The sequence below is a fragment of the Sporobolomyces koalae genome (assembly GCF_050403365.1).
Source record: "Sporobolomyces koalae JCM15063 DNA, S_koalae_JCM15063T_v1_ctg12, whole genome shotgun sequence".
Classification (NCBI taxonomy): Eukaryota; Fungi; Basidiomycota; class Microbotryomycetes; order Sporidiobolales; family Sporidiobolaceae; genus Sporobolomyces; species Sporobolomyces koalae.
In genome coordinates this window covers 388,465-408,137 of record NW_027481759.1, presented here as the reverse complement: position 1 = coordinate 408,137, position 19,673 = coordinate 388,465, and the positions used below count along the sequence as shown (strand labels likewise).

At 55.1% G+C, this 19,673-nt stretch overlaps 11 protein-coding genes across 11 annotated transcripts; 5 read left to right on the top strand and 6 right to left on the bottom strand.

Annotated features, from left to right (window-relative positions):
• Positions 1 to 96: 96 nt before the first annotated feature.
• Positions 97 to 1,152, bottom strand: JCM15063_002300 (uncharacterized protein; the record flags this gene model as incomplete). Its single annotated transcript, XM_076678203.1, has 2 exons — positions 97 to 477; positions 556 to 1,152. The coding sequence occupies 2 exons, from the start codon at positions 1,150 to 1,152 to the stop codon at positions 97 to 99; spliced, it is 978 nt and encodes a 325-aa protein (XP_076534801.1).
• Positions 1,153 to 3,161: 2,009 nt separating this feature from the next.
• Positions 3,162 to 3,723, top strand: JCM15063_002299 (uncharacterized protein; the record flags this gene model as incomplete). The annotated part of the gene is made up of 3 exons (XM_076678202.1): positions 3,162 to 3,364; positions 3,426 to 3,559; positions 3,641 to 3,723. The coding sequence occupies 3 exons, from the start codon at positions 3,162 to 3,164 to the stop codon at positions 3,721 to 3,723; spliced, it is 420 nt and encodes a 139-aa protein (XP_076534800.1).
• Positions 3,724 to 3,925: 202 nt separating this feature from the next.
• JCM15063_002298 (uncharacterized protein) lies at positions 3,926 to 6,211 on the bottom strand (the record flags this gene model as incomplete). Its single annotated transcript, XM_076678201.1, has 4 exons — positions 3,926 to 5,326; positions 5,396 to 5,674; positions 5,745 to 5,860; positions 5,941 to 6,211. 4 exons carry the CDS (start codon positions 6,209 to 6,211, stop codon positions 3,926 to 3,928), a joined length of 2,067 nt encoding a protein of 688 aa, XP_076534799.1.
• Positions 6,212 to 6,585: 374 nt separating this feature from the next.
• ERG2 (C-8 sterol isomerase ERG2) lies at positions 6,586 to 7,630 on the bottom strand (the record flags this gene model as incomplete). Its single annotated transcript, XM_076678200.1, has 4 exons — positions 6,586 to 6,719; positions 6,786 to 6,879; positions 6,968 to 7,384; positions 7,454 to 7,630. The coding sequence occupies 4 exons, from the start codon at positions 7,628 to 7,630 to the stop codon at positions 6,586 to 6,588; spliced, it is 822 nt and encodes a 273-aa protein (XP_076534798.1).
• A 303-nt stretch (positions 7,631 to 7,933) lies between these two features.
• JCM15063_002296 (uncharacterized protein) lies at positions 7,934 to 9,693 on the bottom strand (the record flags this gene model as incomplete). The annotated part of the gene is made up of 6 exons (XM_076678199.1): positions 7,934 to 8,116; positions 8,195 to 8,270; positions 8,345 to 8,670; positions 8,741 to 9,108; positions 9,158 to 9,430; positions 9,495 to 9,693. The coding sequence occupies 6 exons, from the start codon at positions 9,691 to 9,693 to the stop codon at positions 7,934 to 7,936; spliced, it is 1,425 nt and encodes a 474-aa protein (XP_076534797.1).
• A 116-nt stretch (positions 9,694 to 9,809) lies between these two features.
• Positions 9,810 to 10,861, top strand: JCM15063_002295 (uncharacterized protein; the record flags this gene model as incomplete). Its single annotated transcript, XM_076678198.1, has 2 exons — positions 9,810 to 10,455; positions 10,521 to 10,861. 2 exons carry the CDS (start codon positions 9,810 to 9,812, stop codon positions 10,859 to 10,861), a joined length of 987 nt encoding a protein of 328 aa, XP_076534796.1.
• A 344-nt stretch (positions 10,862 to 11,205) lies between these two features.
• JCM15063_002294 (3-hydroxyacyl-CoA dehydrogenase family protein) lies at positions 11,206 to 12,627 on the top strand (the record flags this gene model as incomplete). The annotated part of the gene is made up of 6 exons (XM_076678197.1): positions 11,206 to 11,379; positions 11,447 to 11,653; positions 11,715 to 11,895; positions 11,957 to 12,233; positions 12,304 to 12,391; positions 12,457 to 12,627. 6 exons carry the CDS (start codon positions 11,206 to 11,208, stop codon positions 12,625 to 12,627), a joined length of 1,098 nt encoding a protein of 365 aa, XP_076534795.1.
• Positions 12,628 to 13,233: 606 nt separating this feature from the next.
• CSM3 (Csm3p) lies at positions 13,234 to 14,478 on the top strand (the record flags this gene model as incomplete). Its single annotated transcript, XM_076678196.1, has 3 exons — positions 13,234 to 13,686; positions 13,751 to 13,873; positions 13,945 to 14,478. The coding sequence occupies 3 exons, from the start codon at positions 13,234 to 13,236 to the stop codon at positions 14,476 to 14,478; spliced, it is 1,110 nt and encodes a 369-aa protein (XP_076534794.1).
• Positions 14,479 to 14,622: 144 nt separating this feature from the next.
• COQ11 (ubiquinone biosynthesis protein COQ11) lies at positions 14,623 to 15,762 on the bottom strand (the record flags this gene model as incomplete). The annotated part of the gene is made up of 4 exons (XM_076678195.1): positions 14,623 to 14,948; positions 15,012 to 15,236; positions 15,306 to 15,540; positions 15,613 to 15,762. 4 exons carry the CDS (start codon positions 15,760 to 15,762, stop codon positions 14,623 to 14,625), a joined length of 936 nt encoding a protein of 311 aa, XP_076534793.1.
• Positions 15,763 to 15,940: 178 nt separating this feature from the next.
• Positions 15,941 to 16,568, top strand: JCM15063_002291 (uncharacterized protein; the record flags this gene model as incomplete). Its single annotated transcript, XM_076678194.1, has 2 exons — positions 15,941 to 15,990; positions 16,073 to 16,568. The coding sequence occupies 2 exons, from the start codon at positions 15,941 to 15,943 to the stop codon at positions 16,566 to 16,568; spliced, it is 546 nt and encodes a 181-aa protein (XP_076534792.1).
• Positions 16,569 to 17,001: 433 nt separating this feature from the next.
• Positions 17,002 to 19,091, bottom strand: JCM15063_002290 (uncharacterized protein; the record flags this gene model as incomplete). The annotated part of the gene is made up of 8 exons (XM_076678193.1): positions 17,002 to 17,117; positions 17,189 to 17,603; positions 17,662 to 17,708; positions 17,785 to 18,149; positions 18,211 to 18,475; positions 18,532 to 18,652; positions 18,719 to 18,796; positions 18,870 to 19,091. The coding sequence occupies 8 exons, from the start codon at positions 19,089 to 19,091 to the stop codon at positions 17,002 to 17,004; spliced, it is 1,629 nt and encodes a 542-aa protein (XP_076534791.1).
• Positions 19,092 to 19,673: the final 582 nt, after the last annotated feature.

Sequence of the window (19,673 nt, the reverse complement as noted above, 5' to 3'; positions counted from 1 at the left end):
CTGACAACGAATAGAAATACAGAGGTCCAAGCGACTGTGTGACACAAAATTGCTACAGAAAGCTCGTTTTTCACCGTTTCTGACTAATATCCTCGATCACTCGACGCTGTCCTGCTCACGAACCAAGAAAGCCTCGATATCGTTGTCGCCTTGTGAGCTCGGTCCCGAGCCAATCATAGCAAGAGCTGTGAGTCGGTGCGCGTTTGGTTTCACTCGAACTGCAGACGCGCATGCGCCGTCCTCGTCACTCCCGTCTGTGATCGCATTGCCAGGATCGCCTACGTTAGTTGTCCCGGTGTCGAATGGATCGATCAGAGATAGGTTGGCATTTCGGTGCGGGGTCGAGGTGAAGGCAGCGTTAGCCCCGGGCTGTGGTAGGATCGGCGAAGACAAGAATTGTTGCGGGTCTTCGAAGGGGTGCGCACTTGAAAGCGGGAAGGACGACAGTGGAGCCTGGCGTGAGCTAGGCAAGATCATCTGGACATGCGAAGCTAGGATGAGCCGATTGCGCTGATCGGACGCAATAATCTAAAGAAAAGATGTGGGCCAACTGACCTGCGTACAGCCCCGTTCCGACAAAATCTCTTCGTCCAGCCCGTTCAACCCGTATTTTCGATTGTCTGCCTTGGATCGCGGCGAAGGGGATCTCGCGGCCGAGTTGATGGTGTCGAGAGACGGAAACGATGCAGATTTCGCTAGCGAGGTACTTCGCGGAGTCGATACCGATGGACTCGCTTTTGCGACTGGGATACTCGCAGAAGACTTGGATGCGCCAAAGATGTTGTTGATGGTTCTGTTCTTTATCTTCGGGTTCGCTGCGCTTGAAATCGAACTTGAGCGTGGCGTTTCACCCGAAGTTCTTGGCATAGGGCTTTCGCAATCGGTGCCCGTCGTTCTTGACCTCTTGTGAGCCTTCGATAAGCGTGCTTTCCCTGAAATGCGCTCGACCTCGGTACCGGCCTTTTCCTTCTTCTCCTTTCGCTCGGTCTCCCATTCTTCCCATTCTTGCATATCTCGCGGGATACCCCTCGCGGTGTGGCTTTGTTCGTTGTCCTTAGTGTTTTCGTCGATATGTTCCGCCTCGCTATGCGCCCACGGGCTCTTGCCCCACTCGCCCTTGAGCACACCACTCTCCAATCCCCCTAAGCCCATCTTCCATGTACCGAGATGATCTGAGCCAAGCTTCCTGCGCTGCTCATCTAGCTTCGACAATCTGGCTGAGAGAATTGAGACGTGCGCTGAGAAGTTGAATGAAGATTGAGGGGAACTTGGTCTTGACGATGGCGCGAGTACAAGCGGAATATCTGGGCTTATGGGCCCAAGCATACTTGCTGGTATGCTGCTACAGGCTCGCGCTGTCGGGACGAGAAAAGGTTGAAGGAAGATCCCGCGATATCGATGCGATCACTTCAGCCCAAGCCGCCTTGTCTTGTGTCGTCTCCCTTTGCTCAGGCGACAAGACTACAGCGAGAGATGCTGTACGTATCTGATCGCTGACACCCTTCTCGAACGTTCAAGCAGATGCGGATGTCCTCGCCAAGTCGTTTCTCCCAGCGCACAATGTATGCCCGCAAGCCGTCGTCAGGCTCACCTTGCTCGAAATGCGTTCGTTTGAAAGTAATTCAGACGTGACACTTTAGCACGGTCTCTCGCTTGACTTCGTGGTGAGAGACCTGCGTAGGGAGATTCAGCGCAGATTGAACGGACGCTTCTGTAAGGCTTCGGTTTGGGTCACTTGCTCGCTTTAGGCTTCAGGGCCTCTCGATACGTCCTGTTCCTGCCTTAACTCTTCTCCTTCCTCTGCGACGGCTTCACAAGGACGTTAAAAATTGCAAAGCCACCCGTTCCCTTTCTCCTCTTCCTTTGTCCTTTGTTCTCTTGTCCTTTGTCCTTTGTTCTCTTGTCCTTTGTTCTTTTGTTCTTTTGTCCTTTGTCCTTTGTCGTCCGCAACAACCTCTGGAACTCGGTCCAGCTCCTCATGCCATCCTCAAAACCTGCATGCCCGACTCCTTCGCTCTCTTCTTTCTTCATCACACCTGTCGGAGCTTGCTCGGCCGCTCGGCCTTAGCTCCCTCGGAGACGACTACGGCTCTAACGTCATACCAAGATCTGCGCCATTCGATACCTCCGGAACCATCCGATTAAGCGCGAAGTCGAAGTCTACGGAAGCTCGGTGAACGGAATGGTCGCTTGGCATAACGCCTGTCGTGTCCCGATCGCCCTCAAACGCTCAAGTACAGCTCTACGGCCGGCTTTTTCGACAACAAGAAGAGTGGGACCAGCTCTTACGCATCGCCTTCGGGTGAGCCCTTGCCAACGACTTCTTCCTGTCGGCGATCGGATTCGTTACGTTCGAACCGTCCTTGCGCTCCGCCGACAGGAAGGAATCGTTGGCGAGGGCTCCCCCGAAGGCGATGCGTACGAGCTGTCCCATTCCTCTTGCTGTCGAAAAGGCCGGACGTAGAGCTATACTTAATGAGGGTTCGGGATAGTTGATCTGTCGGAGCTTGCTCGACCGCTCGGTCTTAATGAGCCGAGCTCGCGAGGAGGTGGCTGCAGCCGTAAAAGCTTGAATTCGCTGCTCGAAGCGACGACAGACCCAGCGCTTCCCAGCTGAGCTTCCCGTAGCATAATCGTAGGCAGACCCAAAAGGCTGTCCAGTGGATCGCTCGGTATGCTCGCAGATTCCCAGGGGAGGCATTGCCTTCGAGAGTGCTCGGACACTGAATCGCTCCACATGCAGTCGCTTCCAGCTGCACATAGCTAGACCCCGCCCCGCGGATGTCTGATACGAGCGCATACCCGTGTGCGTTCTGAGCTAGGGTGCACGCACCATGCGATGCTGGCCGCACGGACCACTGGCGGTTGACTGTTTCGAGCTCGCTACTCTCGGTCATGGCGCCCTAATGTAGGTTCTGAATGATGAGATAAATGGTTTGCGTCTGCAGAGACAGCCCCTCGAGCCCCCGGAACCCCCCAAAAGCGACCCTATGATAAAAAGCCAGAAAGTACAGCTCAGGCAGTACGATATTTCAAATCGATCTGCGCATTTCTCTCAGTCCAGCGTGGACCGCTAATTGAAAGCTGTGCCTTCCTGTTCAGGCAATCGGGCTTATGGCGAAAAAGCGAAAGGAAGGAGGAAAGGTCACGCGCTCTGGGCAATGTCTCACAGCGCGAGCCGCGAGCACCCGCAGTCTGCACAACAAACGAACGCTGACGTCGGCGCCAACTCCTCAACCGTCGTCCCTGCGCTACAGAGCCCCCTTGCCTTCTACTCCCACATTCTACTGCACCCGCTGAACGAGCTCCGAACGACCGACATGCCCACCCTAATCGAGAGCTTGTTCGATATTGTCAAGGGCTTGTGCGTCCTCTTCATTTCTCCTCAGTATTCCAGTCTTGGCTCACGATACTACGATGAGTAGCTTCAAAGCGATCTTCGCAGTCCTTGAAACATTCGTCTCATTGATTCAAACCTTCATCGTCGAGCTTCTCACGCTTGTGCAAACAACCCTCAAGTTCACCTTCCGACACTTCTTCGTCCTCGCTGCAATCGCTGGTGAGCACGCACGGCATCTTGCCTCGCCACAGTCTAGTAGCAAGCTAAGCGATCCATGCTGGATATTCTTGAGACGTTCAGCTGCCTTCGTCGGTTTCACTTACTTTCAACAGCGGAACCCTCAAGTGAGGCAGAATATCAACCAGGCAAAGAAGAAGATGTAATCGCCTAGCACCCAAGACTGTATTTGAAGCTGTATACCTGTAAAACCCTGGAAACGATGCCTTTTGACTGCAAGCTGCAGAGAATTGTGCGGCTGCCATTCAGGCAAGAACATTTCGAGGCCTTCACTATAGTAATCACATCTATGCTCCTTGGACCGGCTACAATGTCTTCGTTACAGGGATTGATCTGTCCGGCTCAACCCTACTGAGGTGGCAGTGGTGGCAGAGACGGAGGAGCGGCCTGAATCGGCATGGTTGGCGTGACCGGAGGGAAAGGCGATGAGAGCGGCGGCCCTGAGCGCTGGGTAGGAGCTGGACCGAAGGGCGACGGCGAACCAAAGAATCCGCTGCCGCCGTTGATATTGATTGAACGTGCTTGCGGAGCGGTGTGAGGCGAGTGCATGGGAGAGCTGTGCGGCGACACCCCATGATTGAGATTTGGGCGGCCAGGAAGCGGAGGGAAGCCAGTAGGGGTGGCTGCTGTAGCTGCAGGATAACCAGCAGGACGAGCAGCAGGAAGTGGCGGGAAACCAGCTGATGATGGGAGAGGCGGCAGCCCAGATTGTGCCATTGCGACATCTGACCCTCTTGCTGCACGTCGCGAGCCGGCCGAGCTGGCATACTCCCGGACGTACGGGTTGTCCTCCTTGGTCGCGATCGGACGAGGCCTACTACTGCCCAAGCTCTGTCGGGTCGAGTGAGATCGCGGCGGAGGCGCAGACAGAGGTAAGAGAACGGGTGGAGCATCTGAGGCTGTTGCGATTCGAGCCCTTGCAGCCGGTCGCTGCGCCCAAGTCGCTTCGACTTCCCGTGCGAGTCCGAACCCAGACGTGCCAGTATAGGCACCGAGAGAATCGGACCAGATGAAAGCTTGGGCATCGACAATCGAATTGAGGACGTGATAGGCTTCGAGTGAGGCGAACGGTGCGAGAGTGCGAGGGTCTCGGTACCTGGCAGACATTCCCGTGAGAGCGCAGCGCTTGAGCTTGAGATCTGAAAGGGCATGATACGTCAATGCCGCGTCCTCGCAAGAGTCATGTTGAAAGTACTTACCGTCTCGAGGCGGTGCGGGCTGGCTCCAGTCCACGTGATCTCCAAAGAGCGCTTCATACTCATCCGCCCTGGTGCCCTCAAACTGGTCGAATATGAGCCAATTCCTCGTCCAGGGTAAAGGATCTTTGAGATCCCGCTGTTTCGAGGTAGTCACAGCGTTCTCCTGGCCGTCTGTAGCGTTCGGAGCGCTGCCAGACTGACTACGCTCAAGCGCATCGTCTGCATTTGGCTCACTTGTCGAACCTTTCCACCCTTTCTGACCTGATTCCCCAAGAACCTCAATCATCCTGCGCCGACCCGACTCTGCCTTGCCTTTGCCCTTGTCTCTCTTCTCGATCCCTCCTTCAGTGCGACTGAGGAACGTCAACTTGGGTCCGATGATCTCGTATCGCATACCGGCGACTCGTTCCGCCTCCCGCCGATCCTCCTCGGCAGCGTAGAATGCTAGGAGCGCCGCTCGATTGACCTCTTCCGTCTCGAGGGCTTCGGCGATCAAGTCTGCCTGAGTGAGGGTTCTTGTTTTCTTCTTCTGAGGTTTTGGAGCAACCGCCTGGGGAAGCGATCGGCAGTGTGAGCAACTGACGGCCGTCGGAAGATGACTGGGAGAGCAAGAACATACCCTGCGCTTCTCGCTTTCGACCAGACGTTCCTTTACTTCCTGTTTGAACTCGACTGCAGACCTTCGCGAACTCTCGCGCATGGGGACGAGGAGATTGGGATCGACGGGGCCCTTCTTTCGTTTCGGCAGCGGCACTCCGTCCTCGTCAAGGGTATCTGCCGAAGTTGATGCGACCGGCTGAGCAGCGGCTCTCGCAGCTTTCTTTGCCTGATCCTTGGTCGTCCTAGCGAATGGGTGACTTGGCGCCACGAATCCTTTCTTCTTCTTGGCTTTAGCCGCCTGTTGCCCCGACGTTATTGTTCAGTTTCTGGCTGGAAGGATGGTTGCAACGAGATCATGCTGGACCGACCTTTTTCTCGGCTTTCGCCTCATTCTCTAGCCTACGTTCGCCAGCATCCTCGTCATCGTCGCCGTATTCGTCCTCGTCGGTACTTCCAAAGTCAGAGTCGAACACGTCCGCTTCCTCTGTTGCCAGTATAGGATCGAACGTCAAGCTCACGTGTCTCACGCCAAGTCAGACAGCTGTAAGGAGAGGAGAGTCGCACCTTTCTGTTTGAACTCGACATCATCTACTTCCTCTTTGAACATCTCCTCGGCCTCGGCGCCCTGTTCATCCTCGAGCAGAGCTCGCATACGGTTGCCTGCATTCGCGCGTTTGACCCGAGTGGCGAGGTTGGGCTCGACGGGTTCAAAGTCCGACTCATCTTCCTCGTCTTCGGATTGTTCGTTCTCGGGATCGTCTGGCACGATGTCCTCAGCGTCGGAAGGTAACTCGACAGCAGGCGAACTCGTGCGTCGAGATCTGCGACCTGCCATGGTGATGATGGCGAGAAGTGGAGATCTTGGAATGGTTGAAGCGAGTTGGCGGTTTCGTCGGATTCGAAACAACCCACTACGAGCTTTCGCGTCGACAATCGCGTTTTACGGATGACGGCGGTCTTATGATGCGGCCTGGCAAAGATGCAATTCGCTCTTGCGGCACAACCCCCAAACTGAACTCGCTAATCAGAGGAAACCTTTCGCAAATAATCGCTACGCGACCTTGGTATTATGCAGCATAGATATGTGGGAATCTTCTCGGCTATATAGATGGGTTATTGTAGCAGCGACCGTGTCAATCGCAGCCGTCGCGACTTTATTCTTTCGTCACCGTCGCATATTCGCGTCCGCTTGTTCGCTCGTCCACCCGTTTAGATTTTGCCGTGGAGAAGGTTCTTGATCATTTCGCGCCCAGTGATCCGGACCGTGTGGTAAAGGGTCGGGATGTCGAGGGTCGAGAAGAAAGTGTCGGCAAACCCAAACGGCAGCATCAACGGAATCCAGCCTGTTCCTCCAAGCATATCAGTCGGTCAAGCGTCGCGAACACGTAGGCGGAAAGCGGGAAACTAACCTTGAGCGAGCTCGAGCGCGAAACCGCCTTCGTGAAACTTGTACTGCTTGACTTCACCTCGCACGAGGTGGTGCACATCACCCGCAACGTATCGCTGTCAGAACAAACAGAGCACGTCGTCGAGTATGAGCTGACCGGTTCTAGTGCGCAGAGACGGCCAAGGATGGGGAATCGAAACTGACCTCCATCTCGAACGCGCCTGCCTTCGCAGCCCATTGCTCTCCCTGGAGGATGTGGAAGTAGTCATCGGCAGTGTGTCTGCCAGTGTGACCTTCGGTTCCGAGCGGCGTGCCGAACAGGATCAAGTACTCGGTGATCGACGCGTGAATGATAAACATGTGGCCCATCGCGCCTCCGGCGTTGTTCCAGACCCATTCGCGATCGTTCGGAGTGTAGCTCTCGGGAATAATCGCTTGCGTGGTCGGGTCCGACAGGAGCGGGGTAGCGGAGAACTGTGAGTTGATCGAGAAATGAGGGTGCGAGAGTTGTAGCGACGTGACAATGTGCGACAGGACCGAGACGGTGTCGTTGCCATGGAGCGAAATCGCTTCCTTGGCAAGGGAATGCAGCGCGGGTGGGTCAAAGATGTACCAGCGCGACTGTCAACGGCGAGTCGAGAGTCAGCAGGTTGCGCACTTGGAATGTTTGATGAAGGATACGTGATTCACCTTGATGTTCTCGAGGGCAGCCCACACGACGCTGAAGAGTCCCAACGCGACGGTCGTGACTGCGAGCCTCTTGACGGACCATCGTGACGGCTTGGTGTGGAGTCTGATCGGAGGAGGATGAGCCGTCGGAGTTGAACGATGCTTGTGTCGCGGCGTAGCGGGACCAATAGCCGACATGTTGTCCGGGCCTCGCAATTGACAGAAAAAGAGAGAGAGAGAGGTGTAGATCGCGAAGCGTAGATGAACACTCGAGGGCGCAGCGAGAGATGAGAAGATCGCACGATGTCTTGCAATTCGCGACCAAGTCGCGAATATCACGCCCGACAATCCAACCGATCTTTTGATTCACATTAGATCTGATCGGTTGATTGATCCGGAGGAGCTACACGTTTATTTGAGGGCACAGCCCGTTGCATCGCGTGTTCCGTTCATAGATGTTGGTGCATAGCGTATACCAAGCCCAAGTCTGCAATCAGCAAACTATCCCCTGCCGCCTCGATCCCGTTCAGCGTCCCGCACTCGCTCGATCCACTCTGGTTTGAGCCCCTTGACTTCGCTCCGAGTCTTGTCGCACTGTTCCGTGACATCCTTCAACAGAGTTTCGCGGTCTTGGAATTTAGGGATCGATGTCGAAGAGATCAACAACGATTTGACATTGTCCGGCTGGAAGTAGGACAAAGGCCATGTCAGCTTGGCTTCACACTGAATAGGGTCCCGCTCAGGAAAGGCGGGCGAGCGTACCATATTCTCCACCTGTTCGAGCATCGCCTCGACATTCTCCAGCTTGGCACTCGCTTCGACGTATTCTTGGTTCCGCCTGTACGAGCACGAGACCACCGTCAGTTCAGACGAACTAACCTCTTTGACCAACTCGCGAAATGATCAACTCACTCGACCCAGCGAGAGAATGCCATGACTCTGTCGCTGCTGTCCACCAATTGTTGAAAGGTTTCATTCCCGTTCGAGATGCGATCCGTAATCATTCCCTCGTCGTCCCCTTTCCTGCGCCTGTCTTGCAGCTTCGACATCAATGCAGTCAATCTCGGTTCGAGCTCTTTCAGCAACGAGCGACCGTTTGCGCCAGGCTGAGCCGATTGAGATTCGGACGCATCCGATGAAGATGGTTGCGATGGTCGTCCCGAGATTGAGAGCGAGATGGAATCGGACTGTGGCAGCCACTGCGGGGGCTCCAAGAACTGAGGATACACCGAGAAAGCCTATTCGCACGTCGCCACGACTCAGTCGATTCGTCAAACTTGCACAAGGAAAGGATCGACAGCAGCTCACGGGAGATGAACTCGTGCCAAACTGCACCGTCGTCACGCGCTTGCCTTCGGGGTCATTGTCCAACTCGAACTCGCCGAGATAGATCGGCATGTAGATGGGGTACGTTGCGAACAGGACCTCCTTGAAATTTTGCGGCGTCAACCCGATCCCGTCTGTCTGTTCGATCGTTCTCGGTAACGAGGCAATCTTGGACAAGAGGTTGAGAGGGTGATGCGTAAAGGGGATGATGGTGACTGGAGTGTCGTGCTGAGTGCCATGCGCGTCTGGGGAGAAGGGAACCGCGGTCTCGGGCGCAAAGGGTGCATTCAGCGGCAACTCATCGAGTGGCGAGAGGCGGAATCCAGGAAGCGACGAGTCCAGTGCCGAGACTGTTGCGCAGCACCGTCAGTCCCCCGAAGCGAGCTATAAAGTATAAACCGGCAAAAGAAGACTTGCTATTGAGGTCGAGTTCCGTATCTTCCAAGAGGGCTTTACCCCGCATGACCAAGTCGACTTTCCATACCGGCACGAGTACCATTTTGAAGGCTTTCTCGACAATGCCTGAATCGAGAACGGCAGGCGAGAACCCGAACCACCGCTGGCAGAATCGCGAGAAGAGGTGGGCGAATACGGTCGACACGCCAAAGGATGAAGCAGCTGCCGTGTAGGAGATGTCGCGGGCTTTCGACGGCGGTAGTTGGAACGGGACCGCTGCACGAGACCCAAGATCTGTCAGTCGGCGGTGCAGTCTTTCTTCACGCAACAGTGGTCCTACTCTGCAGCTTGTGGGAGAGAATGTCATCGTCTGCCCGTGTCGGTGCGACTCTGTCTGCGCTGGAGGACGAGGCTCGAGTCGATCTCGGCAACTTGAGATGAGACGTCGAAGCGAATGTTCGGCGAGTGCTTTGGCGAAGAGCGGCAGGTCGTAATGCCGTCGGAGCCACCGTAATCCGCGACGTCACCGGCAGCAGCATGCTCGTAGAGAATGAGGAAGTTAGAGTATGTGTGCGCCGTCTTGTTCGCGACGATGTCATGATTTCTGGCTCTCACCGCCACTTTGAACTCTCCACCTGTCCGATTGTCGCGCGCCATGTCAACACTCGGCAGCCAATCCAGCAATGCGGACCTGAGCCCACGCGAGCAAGCGTTACTCGCCGCGGAGCAACGTGCGCGTCGATCGGAACCGCCTCGCTACGACTCTCCCGCGAGTGCGCACGCGCAAACAGTCGCAGAGCCTTTCAACCCGACCCGTCAAGACATCCTCTTGTTCTCGCGTATCATGGATTCGCAGCTCTTGCCCAACTGTTCGAAATCGCAAGCGGTCGAAACCCTCTCGACGCTCTCGACGCTCCTGTCCAACATTCTCTCGCCGCCAAATCCTAGCGCTGCCTCGAAATATCGTCAGATCCGTCTCTCGAACCCCTTGATTCAACGCACCATCATGAACGTGTCGAATGGCGCGCCGCACGACTACCTTGTCGGCTGCTCGTTCCGCGCCCAGACGATCGAGTTCACGCCATACCTCGTTTTTCCTCCTGCTCCGACTGCGAAGGAGCTGCACAAGCTCAAGACGGGGCAGCACGTACTCAAATCAACGTTGATCCGCGCGCAGGAAGCCGAAGAACGCGAGAAGAGGTATCGCGATTCGGAAAAGGATGCCGAGAAGATGAGGAAGAAGCAAGCACTGCTTGGCTTCGAGGAGGACAGGAGATTGAGGAACGAGCGAGACGAGCGAGGTACGGGTATTGCGTCTTCTTGAGGACTCGACCCCGATCGCTGAGCTTCAATCGTCGTCCTCCAGAAAAAATCGTTAGAGAAGCTCGGGCGTCTCGATCCGAGCAACCCTCTCCAGGACCAGCGTCTTCCTCGCAGACCAATTCGAATCGTGCGCCTCGCAACAACCCTCGCACCGTTCTGCGACAGTCGCGCTCTCGCGGGATCGTCATGTCCGAAGTGCAAGATGACGACGGATACGAGGGAGCGACGCCTCCTCCCTCGTACGGCGAGCTACACGGCAGAGTGCTAGGCACTGGACTACCGCCAAGTGCCGAGACCGTCGACCGTGGAAGCCGAGTGTCAATGGTCAACCAGCAGGATCTCGAGGATACGGATGACGAAGAGCAACATCCGCTTGACTACTAGCCGGTATCGGGACCATTTGACCGTGGCCCGCTCTCTCGACCGCTAGTGACCATAAAAGTTCTCGCCCGAGCGCTGGTTCGTTTTCGCTTTGCCCGTTTGCTGTGCCTCTGTCCGTGTGACTGTTTCTGTGTGACCCTTTCCGTTTGATCGTTGATATACTACTACGCACGCAATGTCAGTTCTCTGTCTGTTCTCCAGAGTCAGAGTCAGCTGAAATAAGGTGCGATTCGGGCAGCCGGCGGGGAACGGCTGCGCTCAAAAGAAGCCGACACGCTAGCGCCGCTCAGGGAATCGTCTCCCTTGCTCACAACGCCCGAAACAGCACCAAGTACTACAGACCGACTATGCTCCAGCCAACTTTGCAGCCTTCTATGCGCGTAGCGAGCAAGACTCGAGTCGCGCTGCCCCACATGCGTTCCTTTACGACTGGCACTCTCGCTCGACACGGCGCAATCAAGTCTCTCGGAGTGATCGGTTCGGGACAGATGGGCGTCGGTATTGCATATGTCGCTGCCAGGGTGCGTGGTCGCTACGATTCTCGGATGTGACCGCTTCGCTCAGTACCCGCGTTCCGACTTTCGGCAGACCGCCGGAGTACACGTCAAACTTTGCGACTCGAATCCAGTCCAGTTGCAGAAAGGAATAGAGTTCATGGGCACACTCTTGTCGAAAGAGTACAAGAAGGGCAAAATTACAGAGGAAGAAATCGAACAGGTCAAACAACGCATCTCGAAAGTCGATGGAATTCAAGAATTTGGAGGCAACGAAGACGGGGTTGATCTTGTCATCGAGGTAGGTTCTTCATAGCTTCATTTATACACAACCCTAACTGAAGTTTTGGTACTCTTGCTAGGCCGTATCGGAGAACTTGCGAGTGAAAGAGACCATCTTTGAACAGCTTGCGACTCACCTCAAACCATCTTCTATCCTTGCGAGTAACACGAGCTCGATCAGTCTGTCGAAGCTTGCAGCGAGTGCCGTTTCCAAGACGACGGGACAAGATCGCAGTCGCTCGGTCGTCGGCTTCCACTTTTGTGAGCTTAGTATTTCCAGGTCATTCCGTGTTTTCGCAAACGCTGAAGTCTAGTCTGTCAGTCAATCCCGTCCCAATTATGAAGCTCGTTGAGCTGATTCCGGCAATCCAGACTCACCCACTGGTGCTTGACACGGCGAGGCAGTTCGCGGTCGAGATGGGCAAGACGGTAGTCACTTCGCAAGACTCGCCCGGGTTCATCTCGAACCGACTCCTGATGCCGTACATCAACGAAGCAGTCGAGGTGCTCGACACGGGAATCGCGACGAGGGAGGACATTGACCAGACCATGAAACTTGGCATGAATCATCCAATGGGTCCTCTTACCCTCGCTGACTTGTGAGAGGCTTCTATACCTCGATGTGTCTCTGGTCTGTCGAAGCTCACTCGAAAGGCGAGATTTTTACAGTATCGGGCTCGACACTTGTCTCTCAATCATGCAAGTGCTTCACACTGAAACCGGCGATTCGAAATACCGGCCTTCAGTTCTTCTATCTGTCAGTGCATCCTTTCATTGGTCCCGACCGATACGACACTGACTGCTGCTTTTCTCACATATCAGAGGATGGTCTCGGCAGGATACATGGGCAAGAAGTCCGGCAAAGGCTTCTACGACTACGGTGTCGGGAAGGAAGAGAAACCAGTGCTCATTCCGGGACAGTCCGAGGGAGGCGCCGAAGGAGAGCCGGTCGAGACGCCTGCCCCGTATGGAGAGAGCGAGATGAAAGCGTGAGACTGAACCGCGTACTAGCAAGCAATGTATAAACGATCGTTATACCTCTCTTACGTCGTTCAATCGCCTTTGCGAGGCTTCCTTTGAGCAAGCGTAAGTGAATGAAAGGGGAAAGTGTTGGCGGACGGCTCATCTAGTCTAGTTTTGAGCGATTGGCTCACTTTGAGCTCACAGCGGAGGTCATTGCATCTTGCGTGAAAGAGCAGACATATGGTGTGCTTGCTGGCGGCATTTTTGCCGTACGTATCCGTACAGGAATGATCGGTCACAGAACGACAACTTCTGGCAGACAGGTTTTGGAGGTCTCGATGCAGGTAATGATCAGTGATAGGCATGCACGTGATCTGCACGTGACCCTTGCGCGATCAAGCAGCTTTGGAAGAGGTCGGATTTAGCTGGCTCAACGGAGCTCGGGTCTTCCTGTTCGTATAGGGAGAGTCTTGCTTTATATATATTGACGATGGGGCGCCTCGAGGTCTGCTGGATGTGGTCTTTGAGAGTAACGACTTTCCCGCGCGCGATCACGCGTGCTTTGCCCTTCCTTCCGATACCTAGACCGCATCTTTCTCGGTCTCTTCAAGCATGTCAGACAGATCAAGCTCGCCTATGGCGTCCACATCGCGCGGTACTACCGAACGACGCGCCGCTCTCGATTCCAAGAACGCGTCGAAATCGTCCAACCCGCGTCTCGGCAAACGTCCCATGTTTCTCGGCGCGGAAGACGAGGACGACGATGTCCCTTTCGACTTTGATGCGTACGCGCGTCCGTCTGCGACAAATTCGAGGAAGCGACCTACGGAGGAACTTGAGGCAGCGGACCGATTGGGGGACGGTTTCGACGACTTGTTCAACTTGGACAATGACAACACGGACAACAACATTGACGACGCGCTGCGAGCGAACGATGACCTGGGAGATCTCGACGGAGGTAGTTCGGCTCCGATCAAGAAGCGCAGGGTCGTTGCCAAGATGGACGAAACCCGCTTGTTGGGTCCGACCGGGTTCCCCAAGCTGAAAGAGGATGTCAAGAGGATCAAGATCAAGGGCAAAGGCCACGAAGTGAGCGCACATGATGCTTTCTGACCCTGAACCAGAGCGCTGACACTGGTTGAATCGTCCGCAGGCTCAGGATCTCAAGCGCGTTCTATCGATGTACCAGATGTGGACGCATCAAATGTATCCCAAGACCAACCTCCAGGACACGCTGACTGCTGTCGAAAAGCTATGTCACAAGCGGTCTCTTCAGGTCAGATTCTCATTCTCTCACCCCACTCAGAAGCGTCCTTGGGTACTGATTCCTCCCCGGACTCGATACAGAAAGCGTTGAAAGGGTACAAAGAAGAGTGGAAGAACCAACAGAACAACGCTGGTGCAACGGGCAAGGAGTCGACTTCGATATTCGACCAAGGGGTCGAAGAGGACGAAACCGGCATCTTTGCCGGCCTGAACAAGAAAGGTTCCCTCTCGCAAACACAGCCGACGAAAGGTCAAGCGAATCAAAACGAACCCGAGGATGAGGTCGATCCTGACCTGTTCGAACAGCTCGACGAATTCGAGATGGAAGCTTTGCTGGGCAACCACTATGAAGACACAATGGAAGCATTGGCCGCGGATGTCGAGCAGGAAGAGGCGGCGCGGCGAAAGGCGTCGGGCGACGGGGTTGAACAGCCAACTCGCGCGGATGAGAGTGAGCGAACACAGAAGGAGGCCGAAAACCGGGCTCAGACAACCGCAGCACTCGAGGAAGACTACGATCAACTGGAGCGTCACTCAGCTCGGAATGGCCAAGAGGAAGAAGAAGATGCAGAAGCCGAAGCAGCGATGCGCGAGATGGAAGAGTTACTGGGATGATCGATTTTCGCTGTTGTTTTCCTCTCGCGTGACCTTTTCTTCCTTAGTTGTCGTAACAATATTTCATCGTTCTCGCTCGCATGCTCAACCGAGGAGAAAGGAGACCGTGTAGTGTGGGCGAGAAGGCAGATTGTTGCATCGGGTTCAAGCTCCAACTCCAACCGGTTCGAAACCCAACAACCTCCGCATCTGCTGTACTCCGACGGGACCCGTCACCTGTTCTTCCTCGATCGATCTACACACGGCTTCGCCGACTGCGTCTGCATGTATCGGTGGAATCTGGAACAGCTTTGCCAAAGATTTCCAACTGGGAGGTAGTTCTGGATGCATGCCGTCGAGTTGCTCGATCGAGGTGGGATTTGTCGGGAGATGGAACGAAGACGGGATGAGAGAATGAAAATGAGACGTCGCTTCAAACAGCGTTGCAGGCAGGGTTGATGACGGCGCAAGGTGAGGGTGGTAAATCAAGCCTGGGAAGACGCATGTCCGTCAGTCGAGCGTGTCTGGCTGAGGACGAGAGGAAGGAAACTGACTCGGTCGGATGAAAACTGGTCGAATCGGTCGCTCTCCCGCATCGACAAGAGCCTCCCTTGTGATCACGGCTTCTGCTTCGCGCTTCGAGCGGATGTAACCGGAAGGAATGAAGGGTCGGAAGATGTCCTCGGCTGAAATGAAGATGAAAGGTGAAGGACCCTGTGCTGGCGAAGTACAGGAAGGGACAGATCTCGATTGCCTGAATGCTCTGAACGTTTCGATTGCTGTCAAGATAAAACTCGGTTTGTCAACTTTCATGGCGCGGGAATGCGAAATGTAGACAGTGAGCTAACCCGAGTCCCTGTTCATGCGCTCGTACGTCCTCTCTCCGCGCTTCTTGAGCGGGTTCCCTTGTTCGCCGAGGAGGTTGCCGACCACACTTTGCAAAACTTTGAGGGGTTGTGCCTGTCCGGCCTGCTTGTAGTCGTCTTCGAGCAAGATCCCGAGCGTCGAGACGAGCGCATCGCACGACGGCAGCACCTTGGCGTAACTCGCCGGGTCGAAAGGCGTTCCAGACGTCCACTCGACCTGATGTCTCACCTCAGTGCTGTCAGCAGGCCGGTCAAGGGAAGGAGGCGAGGAATATCGGACAAGACTCGCCTGTTCGACCCAAGCAGGGGAATGACCTGCAGGAGTCTGGAAGGGTTTGCCGCTTCGAGAGACCGACACGACGTTCCATCCTCGCTGGACTGCCTTCTTGGCAATCGAGGACCCGACGAGACCGGATCCACCAAAGACGCAGATCTTCATCTCGGACAACGATTAGGCGAGGTTCAAAGTGGGCTTGAGGACGCTGTGAGCTTGGTGAAGTATAGCGACAGGCGCGTCGATCTGTATCAATGGGTTCCGAAGAGGAGAGTTGAAGTTATGATCGCATTGAATTCGGCACCGCCATCTCAGTCACACTTTGCTCTATTCGTGCACGACCATGATCTACCCACGCGGAGGAGCAGCTGCTGGCGATACTTCCAAGAACCCGTAAGTCCAGTGCCTCTCTCACTCTCGCACGCGTGTCCCACATGACTGACTCGCGAGAACGTCGCGCGTTCTTTCCTCGCAGTACCGACACGACGTACGCTGCGATCCCTCCATCCTCGACGTACAAAGGACCGAAAGTCGCCGGCACGTATGGAGGGTTCGTCGGGGTCTTTGTCGCCGCGGGTATCGTCGTGCTTATCGGTCTCACCATCTTGGCCCTCCTTCGATTCCGGACTCTGCGAAAGCGCGATGCTTCCTTGAACGCGATCGAGCACGGAACGGATCTTGGAGCGGGTCCGCGAGGAGGCACTCGGGACGACGACGAAGATGACGCTTTCGAAATGCCGCGGTACGAGCGTGCAGGGATGGAGTCGACTCTGAGTTTCACCGGCAGTGACGCGATGACTCCGCCACTGAGGCAGGGAGAGAGGCAGCTGTACGGACAGGACGGAGTGTCTCAGGAAGCCTTCTACGAACCAAACGAGTCGCGCACGTACGACCCTTATGCCGAATCGATTCCACCAAAGTACGAGCCTGAAACAGCGCATGGTGAACACCGGGACGCGAAATCGTCATGAGCGAGAGAACTGTGGTGAGCATTGGCAATCTGCCCAAAAACTTTTTTCCGCCCTCGAATTCGCTGACGACCGATTCAGTCAGTGACCGCGAATGTAGGCGCTTCCTGTCCTGCCAAATTGTAAATCAGTGGACGTTCTCTACCCACGACGCGAGTTTCGACCCGCGCATCTTCCGGACAGATCTAGCGTTCTCTACGGATTGATTTGCCTCCGCTTGACCTTTGATCTGTCAAAGTTCAAATCCTCGGGTCTTCTGCAAAGCTCAGGCCTTGACAGTCGGAACGCGATGCGCCCAAGAATGTCTTCAGCTTGACTAGATACTTCTTTTTTGGTGGGTCTTTGCGGAATTTCAGACGTTTAATCAGGCGAACGCAACAGAATTTACATGAATAGAATTCAACAAGAATGAGTTTTGATGAGTAGAGACAGAAACTTAGGCCTTGAGAGCGGCATCACAAATCTCGGTGAGTCGAATCACCGCTTCCTCCTCGCCTTTCCTACCGACGACCTGGAGCGAAACTGGAGCGTCGACGAAAACCTCGGGATCGTCTAAGCCGGACGAGATCGTCAAAGTCAGGACAGCCCGCGCGTAGTTTGAGCCATCAACGCAAACAACTTACATCGTTCGTAATTCGTCCGATCGAAATCGCACTTGAACTGGTGTGGCTCTCCCTTGACATCCCCCTTATCGACTTTGGTAACCGGTACGATTCCGACCGACTGATCCGTCAAGTTGAACATGCCCGTGTAGCCAATGTATTGCTCGTCGTCGTGTCGGAACGAAGTGTACGGCGCAGTTGGAGCGATCAGTGCGTCGATCGGTCGACCCGTGCCAGTCTCGGATGCAGTCGCTTCCCACGCGGCGAGTTGCGTCGTGATGAATTGCTTGCGTCGCAGGCACAACTGCCAGTACTCGTAGGTAGACAGTTCGTGCTTGTTGGGCGACAAAACTCCATTCAAGTTGGGTTCGCCCGAGAGGGCAACCGCTTCGTCAATATCGCGACCTCCATCGGCTTCGAATAGCTCGCCCTGCATCTAGCTGGATCAGTAACCAGACAACGAAGAACGAAAAAGTCAGAAGGGAGCGACTGACAGTGAGCTTGTTGCCCTCTGCCGCGTTGGGAGGAATGTACTCGATCACTGTAGCGTAGTGTGATGTCAATAAAAGCGCTTGCGTGAACAAGCAAGCGATTCCAGAATGGATTTCGATTAGTACCTTTGTGACCTTGGGCTTCGAGCTTCTCCTTCATCAGTTTCAATCCACGCACGATGGGAGGCGTCGGCTGGACCAGTCCGTTGGACCACATGATTCCGAAGCAGAGATCCTTGCCGCCGTTGTGCTCTTCCAATTCGTACTGAGCCTCTCGCCACGGAATATGCGAGGCGAACGGATCGTAACGCCACGGCTGACCCGCGAGAACGGCTTGTACGAACAATTTCAGGGCCGAGATCGACGTCGTCATTGGTCCTAGGACAGAACTGATTGCCTCGAAACCTTCCATCGAGTTCGTTGCGCCCCCGTAGGGAATGCGATGGTAGCTAGGGCGCAACCCGTAGAGGCCGTTGAATGCGGACGGAATCCTGTTGGATGACGCGAAAAGTCAGAATCGCGCCCAGAACAGAGTCTAGGATCAATCCTGACCTGATCGAGCCGCCGATGTCACTACCGACTCCGAGCGGCGAGCCTCGGAAGGCGATGAGAGCGCCTTCTCCGCCCGACGACCCACCCGATGAGAGGTCTCGGTTCTGAGGCATAACCGTTCTTCCATAGAGATTGTTGACTGTCTCTCCAGACATGAGCGCTTGCGGAACGTTCGTGTAGCAGTAGAGCACAGCGCCACTCTTGAGCAAAATGTCGACGAGAACCGAGTTCTTCTTCGCGATCCGTCCGATCCAGCCAACGTAGCCTAATTGAGGTGCGCGTCAGAGACGGCGCCCTGGGCAAGACTGGATCGGAACTCACCCATGTTGACATCTTTGCCTTCGACGTCGATCTGACACTTGAGCGAGATGGGCAGGCCGTGAAGAGGACCGACAGGCTTGCTGGTACGCTTCAACTCTTCATCGAGATACCTAGCGCGAGCCTACATTATACGTTTGAGAGCATATAAGTTCGACTTTTGACGGAACGACGAGCGAGAAGGACTCACGAGAGCATCTTCCTCCCAGATATCGGTCAGGCAGTTTGTGAGTTGATGAGCAACAACTGCTCGGTGAATGAACGCTTTCTGTCAGGCCGGCGCTGCACATGTCAGTACTCCTATCGGATGTTGAATCACAGAAGTGGAGAAAGCTGCTCACGATGACCTCTTCCGCGTTCCACTCTGACGATGCCAGCTTCGACACGAGTGTGTCGACGTCTTGCTCGGTGATCTCAACCTCGTGCTGATCGAGCCATCCGTCCAGGTTCAGGGTCGTCACGTTCTTGAGCGCCGCATCAACTTCGACTTTCGGCCCGACCTTATCGACAACGCTTTGGAGGTGCGCACGGGTATTCTTGACAGCTTCTTGCCAGTCAGGCATGGTGTTCAGTATTCAGATGGTGGCGGCTTGAGGAAGGAAAGAGGCAGATGATTCGCTCCGAGCGGGGAGGAGATTGTCTTCGGCAGATGTCAAAATCATGGTCAGCTGAAGCTGATTGCGGACAAATGACTCCTAAGCTCCGACTCTGTATGTATTTTAGCCGTCCCGAAACCGCAGCGAGTCGCGGGGGACCCGATAAGCGCAAGAATATTTCGGGTGAGCTGGACCGAAACTGACAGGGGCCCGCTGCGCTCGGCTCACGCCCTCACGTGCGGCAAACGCTGTGTTGACTCGCTTGCTTTAAAGTTGCCACATCCTGATTTCGCTCTCCGCTCCAATTATATCCGACTCGAGGTCAAAAAATGATCATCAAGAGCTCCGGCCCTTTGCTGAAAGAACGGATGCGCGATTATTCGACGAACCAGCCGAACTTCCGACGGAACTTGACTTGCAAACGCTACCTTCCCGGCCGCCTGAACTCTTATCGCCGAAAATGACCCCGGACTCGTGATCAGATATCCACACGGAGTTTTTGCACGAAACTCGATCGAACAGACAGCTTCAGGGTAGCGCTTCCTACCA